We start from the raw sequence: 26139 nt of genomic DNA, 5'->3' as shown, positions 1-26139 counted from the left end.
TACCTTTCTCTATTAGAATATTGAGAACATCAAGGTTCTTCTTCATGAGAGGGAGCTGTGGAAGAAGTTCCATGAGGCGGGAACAGAGATGATCATAACGAAAGCAGGCAGGTGAGTACCTACAGTTCATATATCACAGCAATACATGGGCTATACCATATTAGTAGACTAGCACAACACATTATATACTACACTACACTATGCTAAACTGTACTAGACTCATCTGAGACTCTCCAAAAATATGGGTTACTTTTGCTAATTGCGTAGCTGCTTTCAATAGTGTTAAAATGTAGTCATTACGGCACCTCCATTTTAAGCAGCTATGACCATCTGTTGGAGCTAAGGCAACCAATTACACCATGCTACAGTTATGGCACCCTGGGTCTCAGGTAGTGGTAGAGTCGTCATGTCTGCCCCAATGAATATCTAATTGAAAACACAAACCCACAGCCCTGCTCTGTGTGTTAGATTGAATGCCGCCCCGTGGATTAGACAGTCTGGCCCTTAACCTGGACTTTAACCAGAAGATGACTAGATGCTTTCTAACTAACCTCCGCCCACCCCTCATTCCTCACAGGGGCTTTTTTCCCAGTCCAAAATGTAAAAGGTCACCACCATTTTTCTTTAATGCCGCATCACTGTGAAAGATGGGCTTTCCCTTGTCCAGCTGATAAAGTGTGCTGAGAATTCCTTAAAACCTTTGAAGGGCCCGGCCTCAGAGTGACGCTTAGCTACGCAGCTCCGCCAGCTGCACTCAGCTGGAAAACCTGACTGACTGACTAGGCTTATCCAGTCAGTCAGCCTAAGAAGCCAGAGAAAAGCAGGGCGTCTTCCCAAATGGCACTCTGTTCCCTTTATAGTACACTACTTCTGACTCAAGCCCATGGTGAGCATGAATAGGGTGCCATATGGGACGCACACCAGGTTTATGTTGCTCCGTAATGGAGCAGGAGCAGCTACAGTACGTAATTCAATAATTCTAAGAATGAACTCTGTCTGAACTGATGTGAAGTATAAAATGTTATTGAACATAAAAATGTATTGTAAATTTAACTACTTGTAGGCCTCAACACAGTGGGCGAGAATTGGTTTTGTTGAGAATGTTATAGAAAAACTATAGGTGCCAAAATTGTAATCTGAATCTCTATGCAAAAATGACGAGTAAATATAGCAAGGCTGCTTCACTGCTACACCAGCTCTAGCTAGACATTTTGCTCGACATTTTGCTCTCTAACAGACATATTGTTGTTCAAGTTGCAGCTGAGACTGCCAAAACAATTCAATGCCAATTTATCCCAGCAGAGACTTTTTCATAGAGGAATCTGGAAGGAGCATCAGGCAGTGGTGCTAGGTGCTGCTAGATGCTAAAGGTTCTGATGAGCTAGCAGGTTTTAATCAGTGTCAGTACATGAAGGATGAATGAATGAACAAATTAATAAATTAATGAATGAAGGTTCTCAGAACAGTGAGAGGTCAACACCCTATAGAGGGCGGGCAGTGCCCGGTCAGCACTCCTTGGAAGGGGCAGAGTGGCAGGACTAGGTAGAAGTTATGGCTGTGTCTTTAGACTAGACCATGGCTTGGGAAACATATGACCAGTTCAGCCCTTCAGCCTCCTACAGTGCAGCTTGGCCCTTCAGCCTATTACAGTGCAGCTTGGCCCTTCAGCCTCATACAGTGCAGCTTGGCCCTTCAGCCTCATACAGTGCAGCTTGGCCCTTCAGCCTATTACAGTGCAGCTTGGCCCTTCAGCCTCATACAGTGCAGCTTGGCCCTTCAGCCTCTTACAGTGCAGCTTGGCCCTTCAGTCTATTACAGTGCAGCTTGGCCCTTCAGCCTCATACAGTGCAGCTTGGCCCTTCAGCCTCATACAGTGCAGCTTGGCCCTTCAGCCTATTACAGTGCAGCTTGGCCCTTCAACCTCTTTACAGTGCAGCTTGGCCCTTCAGCCTATTACAGTGCAGCTTGGCCCTTCAGCCTCATACAGTGCAGCTTGGCCCTTCAGCCTCATACAGTGCAGCTTGGCCCTTCAGCCTCATACAGTGCAGCTTGGCCCTTCAGCCTCATACAGTGCAGCTTGGCCCTTCAGCCTCTTACAGTGCAGCTTGGCCCTTCAGCCTATTACAGTGCAGCTTGGCCCTTCAGCCTCATACAGTGCAGCTTGGCCCTTCAGCCTCATACAGTGCAGCTTGGCCCTTCAGCCTCTTACAGTGCAGCTTGGCCCTTCAACCTCTTACAGTGCAGCTTGGCCCTTCAGCCTCTTACAGTGCAGCTTGGCCCTTCAGCCTCTTACAGTGCAGCTTGGCCCTTCAGCCTCTTATAGTGCAGCTTGGCCCTTCAGCCTCATACAGTGCAGCTTGGCCCTTCAGCCTCTTACAGTGCAGCTTGGCCCTTCAGCCTATTACAGTGCAGCTTGGCCCTTCAGCCTATTACAGTGCAGCTTGGCCCTTCAGCCTCTTTACAGTGCAGCTTGGCCCTTCAACCTCTTACAGTGCAGCTTGGCCCTTCAGCCTCTTACAGTGCAGCTTGACCCTTCAGCCTCATACAGTGCAGCTTGGCCCTTCAGCCTCTTACAGTGCAGCTTGGCCCTTCAGCCTCATACAGTGCAGTCAGTGAACTCCTGACTGAGGAACGTAGATGTAGTTTGTTATTGTGAGTGCCACAGTCTCAGTCTTAATCCTTGCCCTTTAACATACCCAGGCAGTGCTCCAACTCTCCCCTCTCTCCCTAGCTGTACACACGGTGCTCCTTCTCACCTCTCTTTCTCTCTGTACACAGTCCGTCAGTGGGAGCGGTGGTGGAGGGGTGATTAGAGGACCCCGGCGCCCGCTTTCAGCTGGGTCTAGCGGGGCCTGGAACGCTCCATCATCCCCCCGCCACTCCTTTTGATCTCCCTCAGTGCTGGAGGTTCCCAGAGACTGGATGGGATTCCCAAATGGTACCATATTCCCCATGTAGTGCACTACTTTTGATCAGAGCCCTATGGGCCTTGGTCAAAAGTAGTACTTTATAAATGAAATAGGGTACCATTTGGAACAGAGCCTGGATAGATCCCTGGACTGGAGGGCCTAGGAGGCAGGGAGGCTCCTAGTGCTGAGCTGCTAGGAAAACAGCTGGCTCACGCCACACAAACACACACCCACACACTGACACTGATATCATACACATTCTCCATCTCCATTTCTCATTCTCTCCAGTCCTCTACACACACAAACACTCTCTCAGACACGCACGTGCACAGAAAACGCATGCCTTGGGATTATGTGGCAATCAGCTGGTCCTGACTGCTCTTGAGTTTTGACAGGCACTCACTTTAACAAATGAATCCCTATTCCATTGTTCATACATTGTCATAATCTGTTTTGGATGACACAAAGGCGTGCTTTTGAGTAAAGTGCTGCACTTCAAGGGGATGGACAGTACAACTTGGATATTTTATCATGGCTGTTTGGGAGCTTTGCCATGGAAACCACAGCATCTGTCATCAGGCAGGGCTGAGGTGGCTGAGCCATTGAGGTCCCCGATTAGCCATTAGACATGCTATGTGATCCAGTGTGGGCCCCCTCGCAGAGCTGTGCTGTGTTACCCCTTCGTGGAGTCTTTTGGAAATGGACTCAGATAGGGAGATGGTAATTCTAGGGCCCGATCGAACAATGTTTCCACAGTAACTGAGGGGTTACTGTACACCACTATTTCGATCAAGTCATGTCTTTGTGGGAAAATGGAATCATGGATGTGCTGAAAAGCCAAAAGCAATAATGGTAGGGTGGGTTACATAGAAATAGCTTTATATCCTTCTGGAGACCTCCTGATCTATTGACACAGGCCTCAATATGGGCCTGGTTGGATGGTGTGAGTGGGGCTGGGATGAGCTGCAGATCTGTTTTGGATGTTCCCCTCAGATTAAAAGGTCTTTCTGTGAGCATGACACCAGGACTGATCTCCTCACTGATTTGGAGCCTGAGAGAGACAGAGAGAGATTACCTGCCTTCAATCCCCTCTACTGTACAGGGCGGGTTGAGTATTTACAGTAATGTGATCCATGAACAAAATTTTAGCTAGGGCTGCTGTCAGGCCAGAAAGATCTTGGATGGGTCCTTTGAAGCCTTGTGCGTTAGCAACAGATAGAGGCTGAGTCCCAAATGGCACCCTATTCCCTACATAGTGCACTACCTTTGATGCATCCAGAGCCTTATGCTTGGCCTGCTTAGGGGGCCAGCTATCTGCCCGCTCTTACACTCATCTATTCAGAGAGCATGTCACTGTCAGTCTTTCACAAGTGTGTCTCACACTCCCACTATTTTAACCGGTTGTCGGTAGAAGGGGAAGCAGCAGATCAACTGTACTGGAGTACAGACCCTTTGACCGACCATACTCTCAGGGGGGGGATGCGGTACGATGACAAGTCAGATGTACAAAGTGCTGTCCGATCCGAACCGCCATTAAAAAGCACTTAGGGGTTTATAAGGGGTGCTGCAGATCCCTTTGCAACTTTTTGCTTTGCAGAAGGGATGAAAAAGAGGGCCGTTTCACAGGGAAGAGGTCACGGAAGGTAGGGGTATTCATGTGTTTTATGGCCTTGTCTGCTATATTAGTATATTCTGTCTATCATTCCCGAGTCTCTCTCTCTTGCTCTCTCTCTGAGACGGATGAGAGCAGAGAACAATTTTTTTGGCGGTGCTGCCGATGCACTCTCAAAAACCATCAGGTGAAATGTAGGAACATGCCACTGGGCACACCACGTCATTTCAACGTGGAAATGTGAGTAATGTTTGGTTGAAATGTTGGATCAATTCAATTTCAACCTTTATTCACCCACTCAAAAAGACAGCCATAAGTTTGTTGAATTCCCAATGTGTTAGCACTATGCTTTCCACCATCTAAAAGCCCAACCAAATTCCAATGGAAAAATGTCAGATTTTCCGTCGCTGTTATCTAAATGTATTATCACTGCGCTTTCAACCATTTAAAAGCACAGAAAGTTCAAATAGTAATACAATGTCAGATATTTTGTATTTATACAACAACTTAATGTATTATCACTCTATTTAATCTAATAGCACAACCAAATTTCCTGGATTGCATAAAAAGTACATCAATACTGATTCTGCACAGATTATTATAGAAACTGTGTCAAGCTCCACATACCTGCAACCTTTGCATGCTATCTTTCTATGATACATTTTAGGCAAGCCAGTTCAGAAGAAATTCTTATTTACAATGACGGCCTACCCCGGCCAACGGCCTGGATTTGAACCAGGCACTGTAGTGACACCTCCTACACTGCGATGCACTGTTTTAGACCAGTGCACCACTCAGAAGCCCATAAGAACATAAGAAGACATTTATAGTTACTGTAGACTAACTTCAAAATGTGGCCATGGATATGTTACTTATTTTAAGGTTGAATAAATACTGTTACATTAGTTTGTAAAATAGCTTAAACTTTAGTCTGTATTACTGAATTACAAAAGTAATATTTAATTGTGTTTGGTGGACAACGCCACCAAATATCAACATTTTATGGATATCTAATGCTTGGATAGTGGATAGTTTCATCTGAGCCACTGGCTTAATCTTATTCTTTAACTTTTATTTTTGATTTAATTGGAGACATGAATCCAACATATAATTTGTTCATTTATTGACACGTTAATAGGCTATTTACGGTATTACAAAAGGGAAAGACCCGATTCTGATTTAGGAACACCTTTCCCACACACTTCTCAGTAGTTAGTATTCAGACTTACCTTGTGTAGGCATGAAACAGGATTTGCAGGCGTGATTCAGGCGTGATTCCTTCTCATGCTGAATAAATTATTTAGGGTTAGGAAGTATTTAGGAATCATAAAAAAACAGGATAGGAGAGCATTTATGCACGAAAGAAAAAAGACAGTGTTTTGATTCATTCTGAAAATGTTCACATTCAGTTCTTCAACCCATGGTAATGTTGGAAGATTAGTGTACATAGAAATATAATAGAGAGAATAGTGTACAATAGCAGGCTATACCCTCGTCTATTGCCTGCACTAACCATGGAATTGTGTGATGACACAGCCGAGTATTGCACCATGCATCAGGTTCAAACTGTTACGGCTTGGTCTGCGCTTTACTCCATAACGATTTAATTAGCCTACATGTCTTTAAATATATATATATATTATCAACTGTTACCAATAATCCTCAGCAACAACCACACGGCTGTAAACAAAACAATGTAATTAAATGGAATGATAATGTAGGCTATACCAACTGAAGGGAATTAACATTAAATTACCCAGTAGTGGGTAATATTTAACCTGATAGAAATAGGATACAGAGAATGTCGGGTAGCCTATAATTAAGACATTTGAGAGTGCAAGTTAAAATGTCTTTCAATTTAAATTCTGCATTTCATAATCTTTACTGTGGGAAAGTTGATATGTTGATATGCTTCAGTTTGCTGCCATATGACTGGTTTCACATTTGTCTCCAGCGATTATAAGGTAAAATATATAATTTATATTTACAATTCTCTGATTCAAACGGATTACTCATTTACCTAGTTCTTATCAATAGCTCTCATCAAGTTGTAAATTACAGTGCATGGAGAATGGTGTTATTTGTATCAGGAAAAAAGGATGCTTTTTCCACTTGGAACCGGTATGTTGGCTAGACATTATTTATGGTTTCTTTGCACATAAATGTGGTGGAATTATGAGGGAATTAAGTCAAGGTCAGAATACGGCATATCAGACACACCTTTGCCAAGCCTTCATTTATTCGATCCCCACCCAAAATAACAGCGGGTGAATAGCATGCTTAAGTTCAAATTCAGTATATGCGGAGAGAGAAAAGGGCATAAAAAGGGAATTATGTTCCATTTACGCGCGCTTAACTCGGGTTGGAATCGGCCCCATATTGAATTGTGTTTTGTTGTCAGTGCAACCAAATATCAACATTTGAAGGAAATGTATATTTTGTGCCGCTGACTTAGTCTGGCTTTAATTCCAGTTCGTCTACAAATTAATAATTGATTTGTTAAATTCACGTCTCCATCTCAACCAAGATTCAAATTGAAAGAATAGGACTAAATCAAATCAAACTTTATGTAAAGTGCATTTAAAGTTTGACTTGATTTCAAATCAAATCTAATTGTATTTGTCACATGCGCCGAATACAGTGAATTGCTTACTTACAAGCCCTTATCCAACAATGCAGTTTAAAAAAAACAAGTGTTAACAAAGTTCAAAAAGAAGAAAATAGAAAAATAACAAATAATTAAAGATCAACAATAAAATAACAGTAGCGAGGCTATATACAGGGGGTACCGGTACAGAGTCAATAAGTGGGGGCACAGGTTAATCAAGGTAATTGAGGTAATATGTACATGTAGGTAGAGATAAAGTGACTATGCATAGATAATAGACAGAGAGTATTTTTGGTTGAGATGGAGATGTGAATCCAACATATTAATGATTCAATTGAAGATGATTTGAAATCAACTAAAGCTTGAAACTCTAAGCGTACATGTATTGGATATTTAAGCAATAAGGCCCAAGGGGGTGTGGTATATGGCCAATATATCATGGCTAAGGGCTGTTCTTGAGCACGATGCAATGCAGAGTGCCTGGACACAGCCCTTAGCCGTGGTATATTGACCATATACCAAAAACTCCAGAGGTGCCTCATTGCTATAATAAACTGGTTGCCAACTTAAGTAGAACAGTAAAAATAAATGTTTTGTCATACCCATGGTATACGGTCTGATATACCACACCTTTCAGCCAATCAGCATTCAGGGCTCGAACCACCCAGTTTATACTTTTAGTTGAACCCTGGGTTGAATTTGAACAAAAGCTGCTCTGCGCCATCGTCTTGGAACGCCTTACAAAATACTTTTAAACTGGAAGAACGTGCCCCAATTGGTATTTTTAAATCACTGATGAATGATCTTGTGACTGATTCCCTGACCTGTCAATGTTTTTAATTTGCTGTTTTTATTTTTGTTATACTCTTGTGAATTTTATGGTTTTTACTAGATTACTTGTAGTTTTTCATGTTGTTTGTCTGTAATTTTTGTAATGACTTGGTGCTGCCCATCTTGGCCAGGACGCTCTTGAAAAATTGATTTTAAATCTCAATGAGCCTTTCCTGGTTAAATAAAGGTAAAAAAAATAAATAATAATAATTTAAAAAATAAAGAAAATAATTTTAAAAAAGCTGTTGATGACTTTGCAAATGCTATATAGGCCTAACTAGTGTAATTGATGATATACAGTATGACTTATAAAGTATGGTTACATTTCATTTGCTCTGTTAAAGCTATCCCTTGGAATGACTTCGGTAGCAATAGTGAATAGATTTAGTTATTTAGAGATTGCTCAGTATTCATTCTCATGATAGCACATTGGTAGTAGCCAGTGACACATATAAAAGCTAAACAGGGCTCGGATTGGTCAAAACCCTGGATGGGAGACCAAATTAATAGCAGTAGATAGATTAACTCTCCAGTAGGAGATACTACCCAGCCTATAGTCTTCTTTCTGATAGTGGATATAATGTTTCAAACTTACAAATTCAACATATTTGATACAAGGTTTGTCTATGTTGAACAATGATGACAATATTGTGGTTGAATTTCCACCCTCAAAACATACTTTTACATTGATTACATTTTTCAAATCCAATGTATTTTCCACATAGCTTCCACACCACAATATGTTGACAAATAAAGTTGATTAAACCAGTTTGTGGTTACATACCTCCTTCAACTCTGTGATCTACTGTGACCTCTCTAGCTCCTTACCCGTCCCAATCAGTCTCTAAGCCTGGCTTGAGCCGCTTTCTGAGTGCTAATCGTCCGCTCATCTGCCGCGGGGAGAACACTTTCCGTGCTGATGCTACACTCAGGGCTGGCTTAAACCCTCCTGCAAAGCCGGAGAAGAGCCTCTTATGCATGTTTACCCTTTGCACTCAGCCCCATGGAGAGACACCTTGGGGCTAAAGCTGATTTTCATTAGCTCATCTGAAGAGGGAAATCTTTTCCAGTGTAAGGTAGCTAGGTGAGGGAAGATACTTAGGTGCTCAAAAAGCTTGGGTGACATCATTGCCCAAAGCGTCTTATCACCTTGATTCCCGTTCAACATCCCTCAAAGCTCCAAGGTGTGAGGACAGCACGAAGACATAAGGCATTAAATAAACCTCCGTATTTACGGGTCTTACGATACTAAAGGTGCTTAGAAGCTAATGGCAGGTCTTTCCAAATTGGATCAGGATGAGGTGACTTTGTCACCAATAACTAATTGCTGACCCAATTCGTGTTTGAGTGAGTTGGGGAGCGAGCATTAGGTCTAGTGGGTATTATGGTGGGTGGAATCATCATTAGGAAATGTCTAATTTAATGTAAGACCCTTCTCTTGTGTCCTTCACAGGAGGATGTTCCCCAGCTACAAGGTTAAAGTGACGGGCATGAACCCGAAAACGAAGTACATCCTCCTCACAGACATTGTCCCCGCCGACGACCATCGCTACAAGTTCTGTGACAACAAGTGGTGAGTTTAGTCAGAGACACATTTTAAAAAATGTGATCCTTTATTTAATCTGGAAGACCCTTAAGGAATCTACTTTATGAGGGAAACCTGGTCACCAAGACAGCAGCTATACAGTCAATACAAAAATGTACAGTTGAAATCAGAAGTTTACATACACCTTAGCCAAATACATTTAAACTCAGTTTTTCACAATTCCTGACATTTGATCCTAGTAAAAATTCCCTGTCTTAGGTAATTTAGGATCACCACTTTATTTTAAGAATATGAAATGTCAGAATAACAGTAGAGAGAATGATTTATTTCAGGTTTTATTTATTTCATCACATTCCCAGTGGGTCAGAAGTTACCATACACTCAATTAGTATTTTGTAGCATTGCCTTTAAACTGTTTAACTTGGGTCAAATGTTTCGGGTAGCCTTCCACAAGCTTCCCACAAGAAGTTGGGTGAATTTTGTCCCATTCCTCCTGACAGAGCTGGTGTAACTGAGTCAGGTGTATAGACCTCCTTGCTCGCACATGCTTTTTCAGTTCTGCCTACATATTTTCTATAGGATTGAGGTCAGGGCTTTGTGATGGCCACTCCAATACCTTGACTTTGTTGTCCTTAAGCCATTTTGCCACAACTTTGGAAGTATGCTTGGGGTCATTGTCCATTTGGAAGACTCATTGGCGACAAAGCTCAAGACTGATGTCTTGAGATGTTGCTTCAATATATACACAAAATGTTCCTTCCTCATGATCCCATCTATTTTGTGAAGTTCACCTGTCCCTCCTGCAGCAAAGCTCCCCCACAACATGATGCTGCCACCCCCGTGCTTCACGTTTGGGATTGTGTTCTTCGGCTTGCAAGCCTCCCCCTTTTTCCTCCAAACATAATGATGGTCATTATGGCCAAACAGTTCTATTTTGGTTTCAACAGACCAGAGGACATTTCTCCAAAAAGTACAATCGTTGTCCCTATGTGCAGTGGAAACTGTAGTCTGGCTTTTTTATGGAGGTTTTGGAGCAGTGGCTTCTTCCTTGCTGAGCGGCCTTTCAGGTTCGGTCGATATAGAACTTGTTTTACTGTGGATATAGATACTTTTGTGCCTGCTTCCTCCAGTATCTTCAGAAGGTCCTTTGCTGTTGTTCTGGGATTGATTTGCACTTTTCGCACTAAAGTACATTTCATCTCTAGGAGACAGAACACGTCTCCTTCCTATGGCGGCTGCGTGGTCCCATGGTGTTTATACTTGCGTAATATTGTTTGTACAGATGAACGTGGCACCTTCAGGCATTTGGAAATTGCTCCCAAGGATGATCCAGACTTGTGGAGGTCTGCAATATTTTTTCTGAGGTCTTGGCTGATTTCTTATGGTTTTCCCATGATGTCAAGCAAAGAGGCACTGAGTTTGAAGGTAGGCCTTGAAATACAACCACAGGTCCACCTCCAATTGATTCAAATTAGAAGCTTCTAAAGCCATGATGTAATTTTCTGAAAGGCACAGTCAACTTAGTGTATGTAAACTTCTGACCCACTGGAATTGTGATACAGTGAATTATAAGTGAAATAATCTGCCTGTAAACAATTGTTGGAAAAATGACTTGTGTCATGCACAAAGTAGATGTCCTAACCGACTTGCCAAAACTATAGTTTGTTAACAAGAAATTTGTGGAGTGTTTGTAAAAATTATTTTAATGACTCCAACCTCAGTGTATATAAACTTCTGACTTCAACTGTACATATTAAAAACAGACAATACAGCAATACATACAATACACCATAATAGAAAATATACATAGACAATTGTAAAATCCTGCCAAAAACCTTGTCAGAGTGGTTCTTCCAGTTTGCAGTATTGCTCAAGTTCTTCTCTAAGCTCAGGGCTTAGATTAGTAACATCCTTAATGGTTGTTATGAGAAATCCACCTACTCATCTCTGTCTCAGATGCTGCTTGGTTTTAGACCTCAGGAGTCAGGGATGTTTTGAAATGGAAAGGGGGGTCAAAAGAAATGTGGAGGTTAGGGAGAGTGGGGAGGGAGCGGTGAGCTTAAGGAAGGTGAAAGTAGCTATTATCTTCTCAACCCCACAGCTTCACCCCCACCACTCAGCAGAGGCCTTCCTCTCACCGTAGGAAAATAATCACCAACGCTGTAGAGTAGACATTAACGGTGGGTGCAAATGAGAGAGACATTTAACACTCTCAGACAGTTTTATATGCTTCAGGTGATGCTGCCTCCCACATACAGTATACACACAGACACACAGTACACAGACAGACACACACACATGTGCGCACATGCACACACACACACACACACACACACACACACACACACACACACACACACACACACACACACACATCCCAGGCAGAGGGCCCTCTTGAACAAACACTTTACATGCTGTGACATCATTATGCAAACCAAATTAATGGAAGGGTAGAAATTACCATGTTTTCTCCCCCCCCCCCCCCCCCCCCCACAAATGTCATGTTGGATAATGTAACGTTGTTTCATGTGGAACCATACAGCACCAAAAAGGGTTGTAACCACAGTCAATCCCTTTTTTTTGTGCTATATAGAACCCTTTTTTGAAGGTTCGATAAAGAACCATGCTAATACAGTTCTAAATTGAAGCTTTATGTTGCTATAAAGAACCCTTTCCTATAAAGCACTATAAAAGGTTCTATATAGCAGAATCCTTTTTGGTGTTATGATTACAACCCTTGATGGTTCTTTATAGAACCTATATGGAGAAAGTTTTTTTTTATAGAACCATAATCAATCTCAAAAGTTCTCCAAATAACCTTTTGAAGAACCATACAGGGTTATTTTTTTCTGGTTAGCCATATTATAGTGTTAAAATTCCATAGGTTTTATTGTTGTGTTCATTGACAAGCTTAATCAGGTGTGCTAGCTCTGGAATGGCCTTGTGTCAATTGAGAACTGTTGCTTCAGTAAGTGGTTCTCAATTCTCTCCTTAAGGACCCTTAAGGAGAGAATTGAGAACCACTGACTGAAGCAACAGTTCTCAATTGACACAAGGCCATACATGAGTCTTTCACAAAACACTGTCATTGGCCATAGTCATTTTCAATATGGCATAGCAAAAAAGATGAGATAAACTGTAATGACACTCGGTTTTACAAAAAGAGCAGTGCTCAAACCACGCCCCCAAATTTTTCTAATGATCCACCACCCCTACATTTTAATTAGCACTAAAAGAGGAAAGAACCCTTTTTTGACTCTGCTAATTACAAATAACCATTTAACGACTCAAAGGGTTATTTGGGTCAGTATGGTTCCACATAGAACCATCACCCTTCACAAAGAACCCTTGAGGAACCCTTATTTTTGTGTGTGTATTGGTTAACAACATTTTCTTTGTGTTCAAGACCAACATGTGTGATGTCCATCTCCAACTCATCTGTTCATTCATTCATTTGTATACATTCATTGATGGAATGGAGAGATGGAGTATGAGTCCAGGCACTTGCTGCCTTCAGCAAGCAGCCTAAATTGAGTCTGTTGTGGTTGAATAATGAGGAAAACCGACAGGTTTCTGTCAATTTAATCACTGCTCTTGTGAAAAGGAGCGCCTGGCTGCAGAGAAAATCACCACTTCTCAGAACGAGAGAGAGAGGACACAAAAACAGTATGATGATCATCGAAATCTCTAGTACTGTAATATTTTTTTGTGACAAGTCTGTCCACAGACAGCTTTGTTGTTATTGAGGTCATGTTATAATATTATGCCAAACCATGCATGCTCCTTGAGCACAGCAAGATCAGTGCCTCATGTCTCAGTCGCTGCTCTAACTAAACTGTAGCTGCAGATTGTCATTAGCAAGCTGCCTGCTGGGCTGTACCCGCTGTCCTTCCAGTGACCCTATACCTTGGGTGATGCCGGTTTTGACTAGATGGGATACAGCTTATGTCAGATTGACCAGAACAAGGGCCTCCTGAGTGGCGCAGTGTTCTAAGGCTAGCTGTGCCACCAGAGATTCTGGGTTCAAGTCCAGGCTCTGTCGACGCCAGCCATGACCAGAAGTCCGATGGGGAGGCACACAATGGGTCCAGTGTCGTCCTGGTTAGGCGAGGGTTTGGCCGGCAGGGATGTCCTTGTCCCACCGTACTCTAGGGACTCCTGTGGCAGGCCAGGCGCAGTGCATGCTGACACGGTCGCCAGGTATACAGTGTTTCCTCTGACACATTGGTGCGGCTGGCTTCCAGGTTAAGCGAGCATTGTGTTAAGAAGCAGTGCAGCTTGGCGGGGTCGTGTTTTGGAAGATGCATGTCTCTCAACCTTTGCCTCTCCTGAGTCCGTACAGGAGTTGCAGTAATGAGACAAGACTGTAACTACAAATTGGATACCACGAAAAAGGGGTAAAAAAAATAATTTGACCAGAAAGAATTGACTTTTCGTAACATTGAGTCTGTTGTGGTTGAATAAGGAGGAAAACTGACAGGTTTCTGTCAATTTAACCATTGCTCTTGTGAAAAGGAGCGCCTGGCTGCAACTTACGCAGCAGGTTAGGATAATTAACTTAGCAGGTTAGGATAATTAGGTTACGGTTAGGGTTAGGGTTAGCTAAAATGCAAAACCAAATCTACTTTTGAAGTCAATTTGACATAATCTGTATTCCTCTAGCCATGACTAGTGATGCCACCACAGCCTGCATCTGCCACTGCCCACCGGAGCGGTATCAATCATTAGCACTGCCGGCCGTGCAAATGACAAAACAACCATATCCAGGGTAGGGTGTACTGAAACCAGAACCCTAGTCATGCCATGAAAAATCTACGTCCCAAATGGCACCCTAATCGCAGGGCCCATAGTCAGAAGTTGTGCACTATGTAGGGAATAGGGTACCATTTGAGACTTAGACAAAGCCTCCATAAAATGCACCACCGTGCTTTGCTTTCTCCAGCTGCCATTCTTTATTTTTTTTAACGGCCATTTGTTCCAGATCTTTGTGGGATGGCCTGGGAGGGCATGGAATCCCAGCGTTTGCCAGTGTGGTGTTCTGGATTCTCTCAGCGACACCTTGGAGGAGCGTAATTAGCATTGATGTTACGGTTGAAACAACCACCAGCATCTCCAGTCTGAGAGAATGGTTCCTATAGCCCATGGAGTGAGGGCTGAAACGGCTGTAATTGTTTATGATTACTGACTGTAGCTACATGTGTTTAGTATAAAAAGGGATCCTTAAGTCTCAGTGGCCTATCAGTGAGCCTGAATGGAGTCGTGTGGCTGCTGGAGGATTTGGCCATGCTGTGACAATATGGTTTGGTAGATCACAGGGCTGCTGGGTTGTATATGGCTGCAGGATTACCGCAATGGCTGAGTCATCTTGGCAGAGTAATGACCATTGGTTGCAGATAGCCAAGGGGTCTTTATGAGGATGATGATGTTGCACCTTAATTTGTCTCTTCATCTCCCTCTCACTTTCCCACTCTCGTTCTTCTCTCTTCTCCTCCTTTTTCTACTCAGGATGGTGGCAGGCAAGGCGGAGCCAGCCATGCCAGGGAGGCTCTATGTCCACCCAGACTCCCCAGCTACAGGAGCCCACTGGATGAGGCAGCTGGTGTCCTTTCAGAAGCTAAAACTCACCAACAACCACCTGGACCCCTTTGGGCATGTGAGTGACCCTCAGTTTACCTACCTACAGCATCCCAGCACACAGTCTAACATTCACTCAAATCAGTGGCTGTCGGTGCCATTTAAGATGAGGGAGGATTATATATATATTTTTTATGAGCACAGCCTTATTTCTATTATAGCATATTGGATGACTGTCATTCATATTCCATTCACCTAGTTCAATGTAACAGTGATAGGTTTAGGCTACTACATGATACTCAAATTTTCCCTGTACCCTTCATGACGCAGGTGCACAGGTTGAGAGAAATTTGAGTAATCAAGGTGACAGACAGTGACACATTCAATACTGCCTTGCCTGCATCTAGCTGATCTAGGGTGTAATCATTAGTCCAACAGTTGCAAATGAGAGTTTCTGTTGGACAAATTCAGGAATGTTTATCACTGTTTCGTTCCGTTTGCTTCCATTTAAGAAACCTTTTTAAACAGAATCGGTGCAATGAATAGACCCCTGGTAACACACTAACAGTTCACTTTCATAGCACACGTGATACACCTTTTCCCTTCGCTTGTGGACTTCAGTGCACAGCACATCAGCTGTCTGACACCAGACGAAAAAACCTTCATATCATGACCGCTAAACCACTACACACAGCCAACATCATTGCCACGTCATAGTCAACTAGAACTACAATAACTAATGCTTTAGTAAACCCAGTGTACAGTAAGAAAGTAGTTTTACAGTTACACCGGCGGACCCCGGTGGCAATAAATTAATAAAACCAAAAGCTTACCTTGACGTGGAAGAGTTCCAGTGTTGGATAGCCATAGCCAGCTAGCTGACATAGCATCCCTCTCTGTTTGAGTAGGCTAAACTAGCTAGCTGCATTTGCTAGCTAAGTGAAATAAAATTTAAAAAATACAACCAAATATAGCTCTCTCTCTCTCGCTTCTCCTTAATTTTGTAAGAAATTAATTTGTTCAAAACTGTTAAACTATCGTCTTTCTCTTTGAGGAAATTACTCACCACATTTTATGCACTGCACTGCAGTGCTAGCTAGCTGTAGCGTATGAATCAGTAATAGATTCATTCTCTGATCCTTTGATTGGGTGGACAACATGTCAATTCATGCTGCAAGAGCTCTGATAGGTTGGAGGACGTCCTCCGGAAGTTGTCATAATTACTGTGTAAGGAGGTGAGAACCACGAGCCTCTTAAGTTTTGTATTGAAGTCAATGTACCCAGAGGAGGACAGAAGCTAGCTAGCTTAACCTAGTGTCTGTAAACAATTGTTGGAAAATATTACCTGTGTCATGCACAAAGTAGATGTCCTAACCGACTTGCCAAAACTATAGTTGGTTAACAAGAAATTTGTGGAATGGTTGAAAAAATGGTTTAAATGACTCCAACCTAAGTGTATGTAAACTTCCGACTTCAACTGTAACAGTACACAACTAAACTATGGGTATATGCTGGACAATTGCCCAACAACAACAGGTACTTTGGCCATGTGACCTCACACTTGGCCCTTAAAGCCACTTAGTTCTTTGTCATAGAGCGAAGTGTTCTGCTTGTCACATCACTTGGCCCTGCTGATGCAACTGATCAACAGCTTGACTGCTCTGAATAATGTCAACAACGTCTATAATCTTTAAGCTCAATTAACTGTAAAGGAATAGAGAGAGAGTGAGAGCGAGGGGGATGGTTAGCTACTGAGGCCTCACAATGTAGGTCACATCCCAGGAAGGCACTGGGTCATTTCACACAATATAGCTTCTCACTTCTCTTGGCCATGTAAAACAAGAGAGGTGACTGGATACGGCTCATTTAGTAAAAACTACACAGTGGATGAGACTTCAACAGACCGGCGTTAAAACAACAGCAGGATAGAGCGTTTTTTAATAAGAGACTGAGTCATGAAGCTGTCTTTATGGAAAGCGAGGGAGAGAGGAGAGAGGGGGAAGGAGTCGAGAAAAGATGGCCGGAGTGGAAAAGGAACAGAGGGTGAAAGAGGGAATGAAGTGGAGGGAGTGACAGAGAGAGAAGAGAGGGAAAAAGAGAGAGAGGAGAGAGGGGGAAGGAGTCGAGAAAAGATGGCCGGAGTGGAAAAGGAACAGAGGGTGAAAGAGGGAGTGAAGTGGAGGGAGTGACAGAGAGAGAAGAGAGGGAAAGAGAGAGAAAGTGAGTGTCTTGCTGTGACGGAGGCAGCAGTGCTGCCCAGAGGAACTCTGAGCAGGCTTGTCCAAAGCCATCCCGTCAGAAGGAGAACTCATTAGGTTCATAACCTCTGGGATCAGCGGCGGGGCCCGCTGTCAGGTTGAGTCCGCCGCCTGGATAGTGATAAGGGCGAGTAATGAGGACAGAGAGAAAGAGGGGCCAGGTCTAGCTAAGCCCTGCTGATGGCCATAGAACAGCCCACGCCAGCAGGGGAGCCAGAGAGCCTCTCCTCCCTGCCCTGCATAGCACTGGATCCACCACCCACCTGACCCACTAAACCAGGGGTGTCAAGCATACGGCCCATGGGGGGTTAAATCCAGCTCGCTAATAATCACTGAAATGAAAGTTAGACAGTCAGGGAGCATTGAAAATATTTTCAATGCAGCCCTCCGGACCTCATTGAAGACTGAATGCATTCTCCGGTGAAAAATTTGTTTGACACCACTGCTCTTAACTGACCCACAGCCAAAATAAAACAGCCTGTGAATGAAGTGAGCAAATGACAGTCAATGACAGACTCTGTTGTTTGTGCATTTGAGAGTGTGTCTTTTCAAGTGTGTTTATATATGTGAGAGTATGCGGTCTGCATGACTGTGTGTGCAAGTATGTGGGTCAGCATGGCTGCTAGTCCAGTCCAGAGCAGGATGGCCGTCAGCTTGATTCAACCCAGGTGTCTCATATCTATGACAGACCTTCCCCTTTCTGACCATCCCCCACAAACTCTGCCCTGCCCTTCCCTTCCCTTTGAGGCTGACCTGCTCAGCATCAGCAGTAAAAACACTATCACTGATCTGGGATCTGGGCTCCCACTGACCCATGCTACTGTTGACCAAGAGATGGTCCAAGGAATCACTCCTGAAATGCTGTCACTTCCCAGCTGTCACTGAGTGTCTTGGTTTAAAAAACAGTTAGCAGACTGTCTGGGGCTGGCATTTTCACCCACAAGATAAAAGAGAGAATGCATGATTTGGTTCTGGATTGATCCAAGGAAAGCTTGTCCTGCTCAATGCAACCAGACAGCACAGAGAGAGTCAGACTCCTTCCTGCACTCCCCCCAGACAGACACTGGCCAGACTAGCAGACTAGACAAAGGTCATCACCAGAGAGTCTCTAGTCAACCAACCAGTAGCTTAACTCTATCCGTTTTCTGCCTCAGGTCTCTAGGCAGCCAATGAACCAATTGTTTATCTCTGTCTGAACCTTGCCTCAGCAAAAGGGTGCAACGGCATGTGAGCATTGTGCTGTTCAGGGTGCAACTATGACCCCGGCTGCCTGTGCCCTGATTAGCACAGGAGGCTGCTGAGGGGAGGACGGCTCATAGTAATGGCTGGAATGGAGTGAATGGAATGGTATCAAACACATGGAAATGCGTTTGATGTTATTTTTTATTTCACCTTTATTTAACCAGGTAGGCCAGTTGAGAACAAGTTCTCATTTACAACTGTGACCTGGCCAAGATAAAGCAAAGCAGTGCGACAAAAACAACAACACAGAGTTACATATAAACAAACGTACAGTCAGTAACACAATAGAAAAATCTATGTACAGTGTGTGCAAATGTAGAAGATTAGGGAGGTAAGGAAATAAATAGGCCATAGAGGCGAAATAATTACAAATTAGCATTAACATTGGAGTGATAGACGTGCAGATGATGATGTGCAAGGAGATACTGGGGTGCAAAAGAGCAAAAAGATAAATAACAATATGGGGATGAGGTAGTTGGGTGTGCTTTTTACAGATTGGCTGTGATCGGTAAACTGCTCTGACAGCTGATGCTTAAAGTTAGAGCAGGAGATATAAGTCTATAGCTTAAGTGATTTGTAGCGATGTGTTCGATACCATTCAATTTATACTGTTCCATCCATTACTATGAGCCCATCCTCCCCAATTATGGTGAACCGGCCCGCCTGTGCTTGATAGTCTTAACCCCTCTCTGTGGTAGCCTCCTGGAGGGGTTCGCCTGTTAAGATAATGCCCTTGTACTACTGGTCCGTGAGTCTAGAATGTAGGGGAGGTGGGAGTGGGGGAGAGCTTGATGCTCATCGGCCCTGACAGAGCTGCGCTGGAGATAACCCTTGCTCCAACCCTGCTGACACTCTAGTGAGCACGTGGCTAGGCTACTGGGCTAGTCTGAGCAGACTGGTGCCGATGTGCTGACCTAGCCCCGCCCAACCCAAACATTGAGCACGCTCCACACGTGCTGATTGATGCACTATACAGTTGCAACTCAAGTGTGACAAAGGGGTGCCCACTTTTCAGTATCAACACATTGAACTACAGTATGTATATTGACAAATTTCCACATTGTATGGACAAAGTTGGGCATTGTATGCCCACTAATGCTGACTCCAATAGTATTACAATAGGCCTACCTGCTAAAAAGGCTAGCCATGGAAAACCTGAGCATCTTAAGCACCCCAATCTATTCAAGTCAATACAATTACATCACTTGGAATTTAACATCTAGGCCAGGGACAACCATTCATTTAAAGGAGGAACAACTAGCCTTAAAAAAGAAATAAAAACGTCTTAAACAGTCTTAAACCTGTGGTGGTGTCTGGTCATTCACTGATGCCACTAAGAGGACTGTGTGCTGTGATCGACTCAGCTGTCGTTCGTCTGACCCTGTACTTTCCATCTTTCCCCCTGATAGATCATCCTGAACTCGATGCACAAGTACCAGCCTCGGCTCCACATCGTCAAGGCCGACGAGAACAACGCCTTTGGGTCTAAGAACACAGCCTACTGCACTCACGTGTTTCACGAGACAGCCTTCATCTCTGTCACCTCCTACCAGAACCATAAGGTACAGTATGTGTGCCACCCATGTTATGTGTGCCACCTGCTATCTGATGTTCAACGTCTGCTGCACACACAGTCTGACACGTTTCTAATGTCAGTAATACGAGAGCATGTCTTCAAAACACTATCTGCAGGAGAAATGTTCCAAATTATAGAAAGACTATTTTTGACTGAACCTAGCTGCACATTTCATGATGAGTCTCAAGTGCAGTGACAAGATATGTTGCTGTCTTCTCAGATAACTCAGCTGAAGATCGAGAACAACCCGTTTGCCAAGGGTTTCCGTGGTAGCGACGAAGGGGACCTGCGTGTCTCCAGACTCCAGGGGTATGTTCTGTATGTTTATGGGAATGTGCCACTCAATAAAAAGTATATGGAATACTTACTTTATCATAGAAACAATTATTATTTTGGGACAGTACATCATTCCTTGGAACCATTTGTTCCTTTTGGAACTTGTTCCATTTCTTCCTTTATCTGTGCTTGCTTCCTTTAATACAGCACTCTCTCTCTGCTAAGTAGAATCTGTAACGCAAGTAGTGGTGAACTACGTTTAGTTCAACTAGTGATTTAATTAAATTTTGCAGTAGCTTGGTCGTAGTTGAACTAAATTCAAATCTTTGTCGTGTTTTACCATGTAGTGGTGAAGCTAACTACTGGAACTACAGACACACTTTAACAAAAATAAAATATTGGTGAAGTAGGCAAGAATTTACTTTTTACACATTCTGTTAACAGCTGGCTCCAGAGTGAACTGCTCTTGCAATTTGTGGTCTGACATTTTAGATTTAGAAGTAGTTTGGATGTAATTAACCACTTTTTCTAAGAAAAATTGAGTTAAGTAAGCTATATTTTTCTTAAGGGTAGCTTTTATGTAGGTTAACTTCTTCCAGTGTGAAGTAACTGGTAGCTTGATAAACTATATTTTCAGAGTAGCTTCCCCAACACTAACACTAATCCTTCCGTTCTTGTTTTCCCTTCTTCCTCTCCGTAGAAAAGACTACCCAGTGATTTCTAAGAACATGGTTCGCCAGAGGCTCCTCTCCTCACATGGTCACCGGACGGGGAAGCTGGGAGCTGGGGTGCACCTGTCGGGGCACCCCCAGGTCCTCTCCCACTACCAGTACGAGGGTGGGGTGCCCCTGGGGAACTCAGACCACCAGGAACACATCTCCAATTCCTTCCCTCCAAGCCGAGAGCCCAGCCTGCTCTACCACTGCTTCAAACACAGAGGTGGGTTAGATACAGGCCTACCTGAACATCTCCACACCTGTCAATCACAGAAAATGGGCAGTCCTCATTAGTCTTTCAGAAAACTTTGTTGTCTTGCAACACATCTTTTGGTGCTACACATCAATATCACACAATATAAATGGCTTGGTACACAGTTTCAAACAGTATAAAGAAGCATCATAGGTCACAAGGTTGATACATTGAGTTTTTTCACTCAGTGATGATGATTTAATCTTAATTTCTTTACAGATAACACCAGGCACTTGGAACTGGGTTGTAAACGGCCATATCTGGACACAGCACTTCCAGCAGTCTCAGAGGAACACTACTTCTGCTCTCCTCCCACCTACGAGCCTCCACTGCTGTCCCACCCCTATTGCGGTGAGGCCATAAGCTCCAGGGAGGCCTGTATGTACGGAGGGATGGAGGGAGAGAACGGGCACGGGGCTGGGGGTGCTGACGACCTGGCTCCCCCCTCTCTGAACTGCAACATGTGGGCGTCGGTGCAGCCTTACCCGCGGTACAGCGTGCAGACAGTGGAGGCTGTCCCCTACCAGCCCTTCACTGCTCACTTCACCAGTACTGCCACCGCCACCTCCGTGGTGCCCCACCACACCCCCACCGGACCCCCTCGCCCCCAGTCCGACATAGGAATTTACAGTCCAGCCACAGCACAGCGAGGCCTGGCCACCATCCCCTCGTCGTCCTCCATCTCGTCTTCCTCTCCACCGGTTCCTGGTTCCAGGGGTAGCAGGCCGGTGGTCCAACCTCCTCTGTACCACAGGAAGCCTGGGCCTGGGTCTCCTCTCCGGCCTCACAGGGAGTTCTCGGCCTTCCCAACACAGAGCACCCTCCCATCCATCCGGGACCCGTCCTACCAGTACCAGATGGGGCAGAGCAGTGTAGGGGCCCACTGGAATGATAGCTAGGGCTAGGGAGTGCTGTGTGGCTCCTGAGGCAGCGGCAATGTCCACCCATCCGGTCAGTTCAGAATCAGCCAGCCAGCCAACTTTGAACTGCCTGTGAGGCATCTGAAATTAGATTATGTTGAAATACAGCCATGATGACCATGATGAAGCCATAGTAGTTTAGCATGAGGAGAAGCAGATCAGAGTGACCAAACTCCAATAGAAGCCTACATCTGCCTAAAAGATCTGCTCCTTCAGATCCATGTTGTCCTGACTGGAGGAGCATTGTGCCTGTGATGATGATAATGAGTATTCCAGAGGAAGAACCCCTCTATAGAATTATGCAAAAGCTTGCCATATAATGGCTTAAAAAAATCATCTAAAACGTTCAATGTCAAACTGCCAAAAGGAGATGTGTTCAGCAAAGTGAAAAATATCCATTATGCCTTTGAAGTAGTGTGTTTATGGTAAAGATGGACAAGTACCAGTAATGAATTGATTAAGGTTTCTAAGAAAAACATTTAAATGCAAAACTTGATCATATTATTATCAGCAAACGAGGGAGTGGGACATGGATGTGTATGTGTAAAGAGATTGAAGTAACAGGCCAAGTGTTTTGTTGAAACTTTGAGTAAAGCCTTCATTTAATTTTGCAATCTCTGCTTGTATTGAGATACATTGCCAGTTAGAAATCTGTTGAACTTGTAAACATGGGCTGCAGGTAAACTACACAACAAGCCCACCCATGCAGTCCATTTGAGCAGAGCTTAAGTGAGTGTAGTTCTAGATCTCATCTTCAACCATACTCCTCTGCTAGCCATATTGTAAGCTAGCGTGACACTACTAAGCATGAAGCCAAACGGCCCTTAGTTAGCGGTAACCCAAGTCTTTGAACCACAATAGGGCAGTAATCACTTAGCACTTTGGCTCCAAACCTGCGGTCCGTTCCGAAGCAGCGTTCCCGCCTGTTGAAGTGAGACTTCAGAGAAGGTCCCTGGCCAACCAGATGGGAGCTTAAGGAATCATTGTTAAGCCAACGCTAGTGCAGAACACAGAGCTCCGCACAAATCCCAGCCCCAAATGACTGCGTTGGAAAAATCCTTACAAGACTGCAAATGTAAAACAGCCCGAGTGGGGCGGGCGAGGAGCCACATTGTGAAGTCAAGCTGAGCTGAACTGAAGCAGGGACGACTGGGTAACATTCAGCCCGGCCTGTCTGACCTTGATAAGTAGGGATGGGTAATAATAGAACAATATGGTGGGTCTATTACCTAGCAGACCCACATTATCTCTTCATTATTACATGTTTTTTCTCCATATAACTTCTTTGAATTTTTTTTCTCCCAAACATGATGAAATAAATATTTGAATGCCTCCCATTGTTGCTTAGCGTTATGTAAAACAAATAAACAGTCAACAGAGTACCTTTGCGGATGTATTGCACTGGTAATAATGTTAATGGTTATTACCTTGGCTATCTTGGATTCAGTCTGAATTTAACTTCCGTCTATCCTCCACTAGCACTTCTTGTCATTGGTGATCTAAGACACATAGGCTCACATCAATCATTACGGGCGGCAGGTAGCCTAGCAGGTTAGAGCGTTGGGCCCACAGAAATATAAATTATATTTCTATTGTTGGGCCAGTCACCAAAAGGTCGCTAGTTCGAATCCTCTAGCCCGACAAGGTGAAACGTCTTTCGATGTGCCCTTGAGCAAGGCACTTAACCCTAATTGCTCCAGGGTCGCCGCAGATAATGGAAAATCCTGGCCATGACCCCACTCACCGAGGGTGTCTCGGGGAGAGGTGGGATATGCAAAAAAACACATTTCCAATTCACAGTTGTACATTTGTGTAATAGGACAAATAAGCACCCACCAAATTATTATTATTAAAAACCAATCAAGCTATCAACGACATTTTTAAACATTAACAACTACACCCACCTAAATGGCATCAAACCATGAACATTGACTGGGTTAGTTAGTTATCTGTCAAGTGAGATAATTTGTGTGTATGTCATATGTCAGTGTATGTGTGTGTATGTGTGTCAGGGCAGCTGGCTGGACAGTACAGTATGTAAATGAATGGGTGAGGTACAACATCCCAGGGCATACATACATACCGGTACTGTAGCCCTCTGCTTTCTCACACACAGCAATCATTAGGGTCCTGAGTTATGGTTCTGCCCTGGCTCTTGTCAGTGCCTCCTCTCTCTCTCTCTTCCTTGTTCTCTCTCTCTCTTGCCTTCATTCTTTCTCTCACCCTCATTCTCTTTCTCTGTCTCTAGGAGAACTTCCCACTCCAACAAATCAATGTTCAGAGATCTAGGGTCTTCAAACAGGATGAAATGTCTACCTTGTCAAACGGTGGGTGAGAGGTGCTTATTTTTTGTAAACAGAGATCATGTTAGTATCTTGAACATTAATTACATTTGTACTTAACATGACAGTGGCTATGCATGTATTTCCCATATGCTGTATAGGCAACTTAGGTTAAGTATACACTTTTACTGGTGTGACAAACATCCCACAATACATACACCACAGATAAAATAAATAAAGATAATTTCCTCTCTGAAATGGATGTAGAAATTATTGGATGTGGGGCCTTGCAGTGTGTCTACACAAGAGAACCTAACCACTGTGGGTACAAATCATCATTTTACCATAATACATATTTACAGTAATATACAGTATAAAATATCTGGCCTAATTGGGCTTCCGCGCAGCGGTCTAAGGCACTTCATCTCAGTGCTAGAGGCGTCACTACAGACCCTGGTTCGATTCCAGGCTGTATCACAACCGGCTGTGATTGGGAGTCCCATAGTGCGGCGCACAATTGGCCCAGCGTTGTCCAGGTTAGGTTAGGGTTGGGCAGGGGTAGGCTGTCATTGAAAATTTGAATTTGTTCTTAACTGACTTGCCTAGTTATACAAACGTTAAATAAAAATATATAATTAATTAAGAGACATATGTATGACATAGAGCATCATACAAATCACATGTATGACAAAAATTAGATACAGGATATAATTAAGCAATAATTCCACGGCTAAGGGCTGTTCTTATTCACGATGCAATGCAGAGTGCCTGGGTACAACCATTAGCTGTGGTATATTGGCTATATATAACCCCCGAGGTGCCTTATTATTATTATAAACTGGTTACCAACCTAATTAGAGCAGTAAAAATAAATGTTTTGTCATACCCGTGGTATACGAACTGATATACCAAGGCTGTTAGCCAATCAGCATTCAGGGCTCGAACCACCCAGTTTATAATTAGTAACAAACCATGTGTATTGTAATATACACAAGTGTGTTCTTCTCACATGTGCACACCAGGAGGAAATATGGTTAGGATGGCCGTGTATGTGTGAAGGGTATGGTGGTTGTGAAGCGTTAGACTGACCTCCATGTGTCTATGGAGGATGTCCAACTGAACACAGGTGGTTCTACTGGGAGGGACAATAGGTCTGGAGTATTGAGCAGAATTTGACGATGTTATAATCAGAAAACTAAGTAATTCAGACTAAGTCAAGAGTTATTTGACTACAAAATAATTGATTTGATTGTCCTACGATGGCTGAGAGGCCAACGATGGCTAACAGAAACCGTGCTATGGTGTGAGAGGTGAGGACAAATAAATAAAAGCATCATGTGGTTTGAACAAAAAACTTCTGTAAAACAGGAAACACCCAAAAGCCACTCTTAAGAACCTGCTGGGAAAAAAGTTGAATTCTCATTCTTAAATTTATAATGACCTTTTTTCGGCTGTAGCTCGAATAGAGCATAAAAAGACAGACGTAGCAGTAGACCTACATTTATACTAACTTTCCACATAAAACACAGTCTATCT

General features: G+C 43.6%; 1 protein-coding gene across 2 annotated transcripts in view; it reads left to right on the top strand.

Annotated features, from left to right (window-relative positions):
* The window catches only part of LOC110503840 (T-box transcription factor TBX4-like), a 32405-nt gene extending 7544 nt beyond the window's left edge, over nucleotides 1-24861 (top strand). For both annotated transcript variants that reach the window (XM_036962006.1, XM_021582394.2), the window contains exons 3-9: nucleotides 17-111; nucleotides 9414-9533; nucleotides 15012-15159; nucleotides 19990-20142; nucleotides 20377-20465; nucleotides 21133-21371; nucleotides 21621-24861. In XM_036962006.1, coding sequence (XP_036817901.1) covers nucleotides 17-111; nucleotides 9414-9533; nucleotides 15012-15159; nucleotides 19990-20142; nucleotides 20377-20465; nucleotides 21133-21371; nucleotides 21621-22300 — 1524 coding nt within the window. In that variant the 3' untranslated portion in view covers nucleotides 22301-24861. The remainder of the gene's footprint in view (nucleotides 1-16; nucleotides 112-9413; nucleotides 9534-15011; nucleotides 15160-19989; nucleotides 20143-20376; nucleotides 20466-21132; nucleotides 21372-21620) is intronic.
* Nucleotides 24862-26139: the final 1278 nt, after the last annotated feature.

The sequence above is a fragment of the Oncorhynchus mykiss genome, chromosome 24 (genome assembly GCF_013265735.2).
Source record: "Oncorhynchus mykiss isolate Arlee chromosome 24, USDA_OmykA_1.1, whole genome shotgun sequence".
Taxonomy (NCBI): domain Eukaryota; kingdom Metazoa; phylum Chordata; class Actinopteri; order Salmoniformes; family Salmonidae; genus Oncorhynchus; species Oncorhynchus mykiss.
The sequence above is the reverse complement of the archived record's forward strand: the minus strand, read 5'-3'. Positions and strand labels throughout refer to the sequence as shown.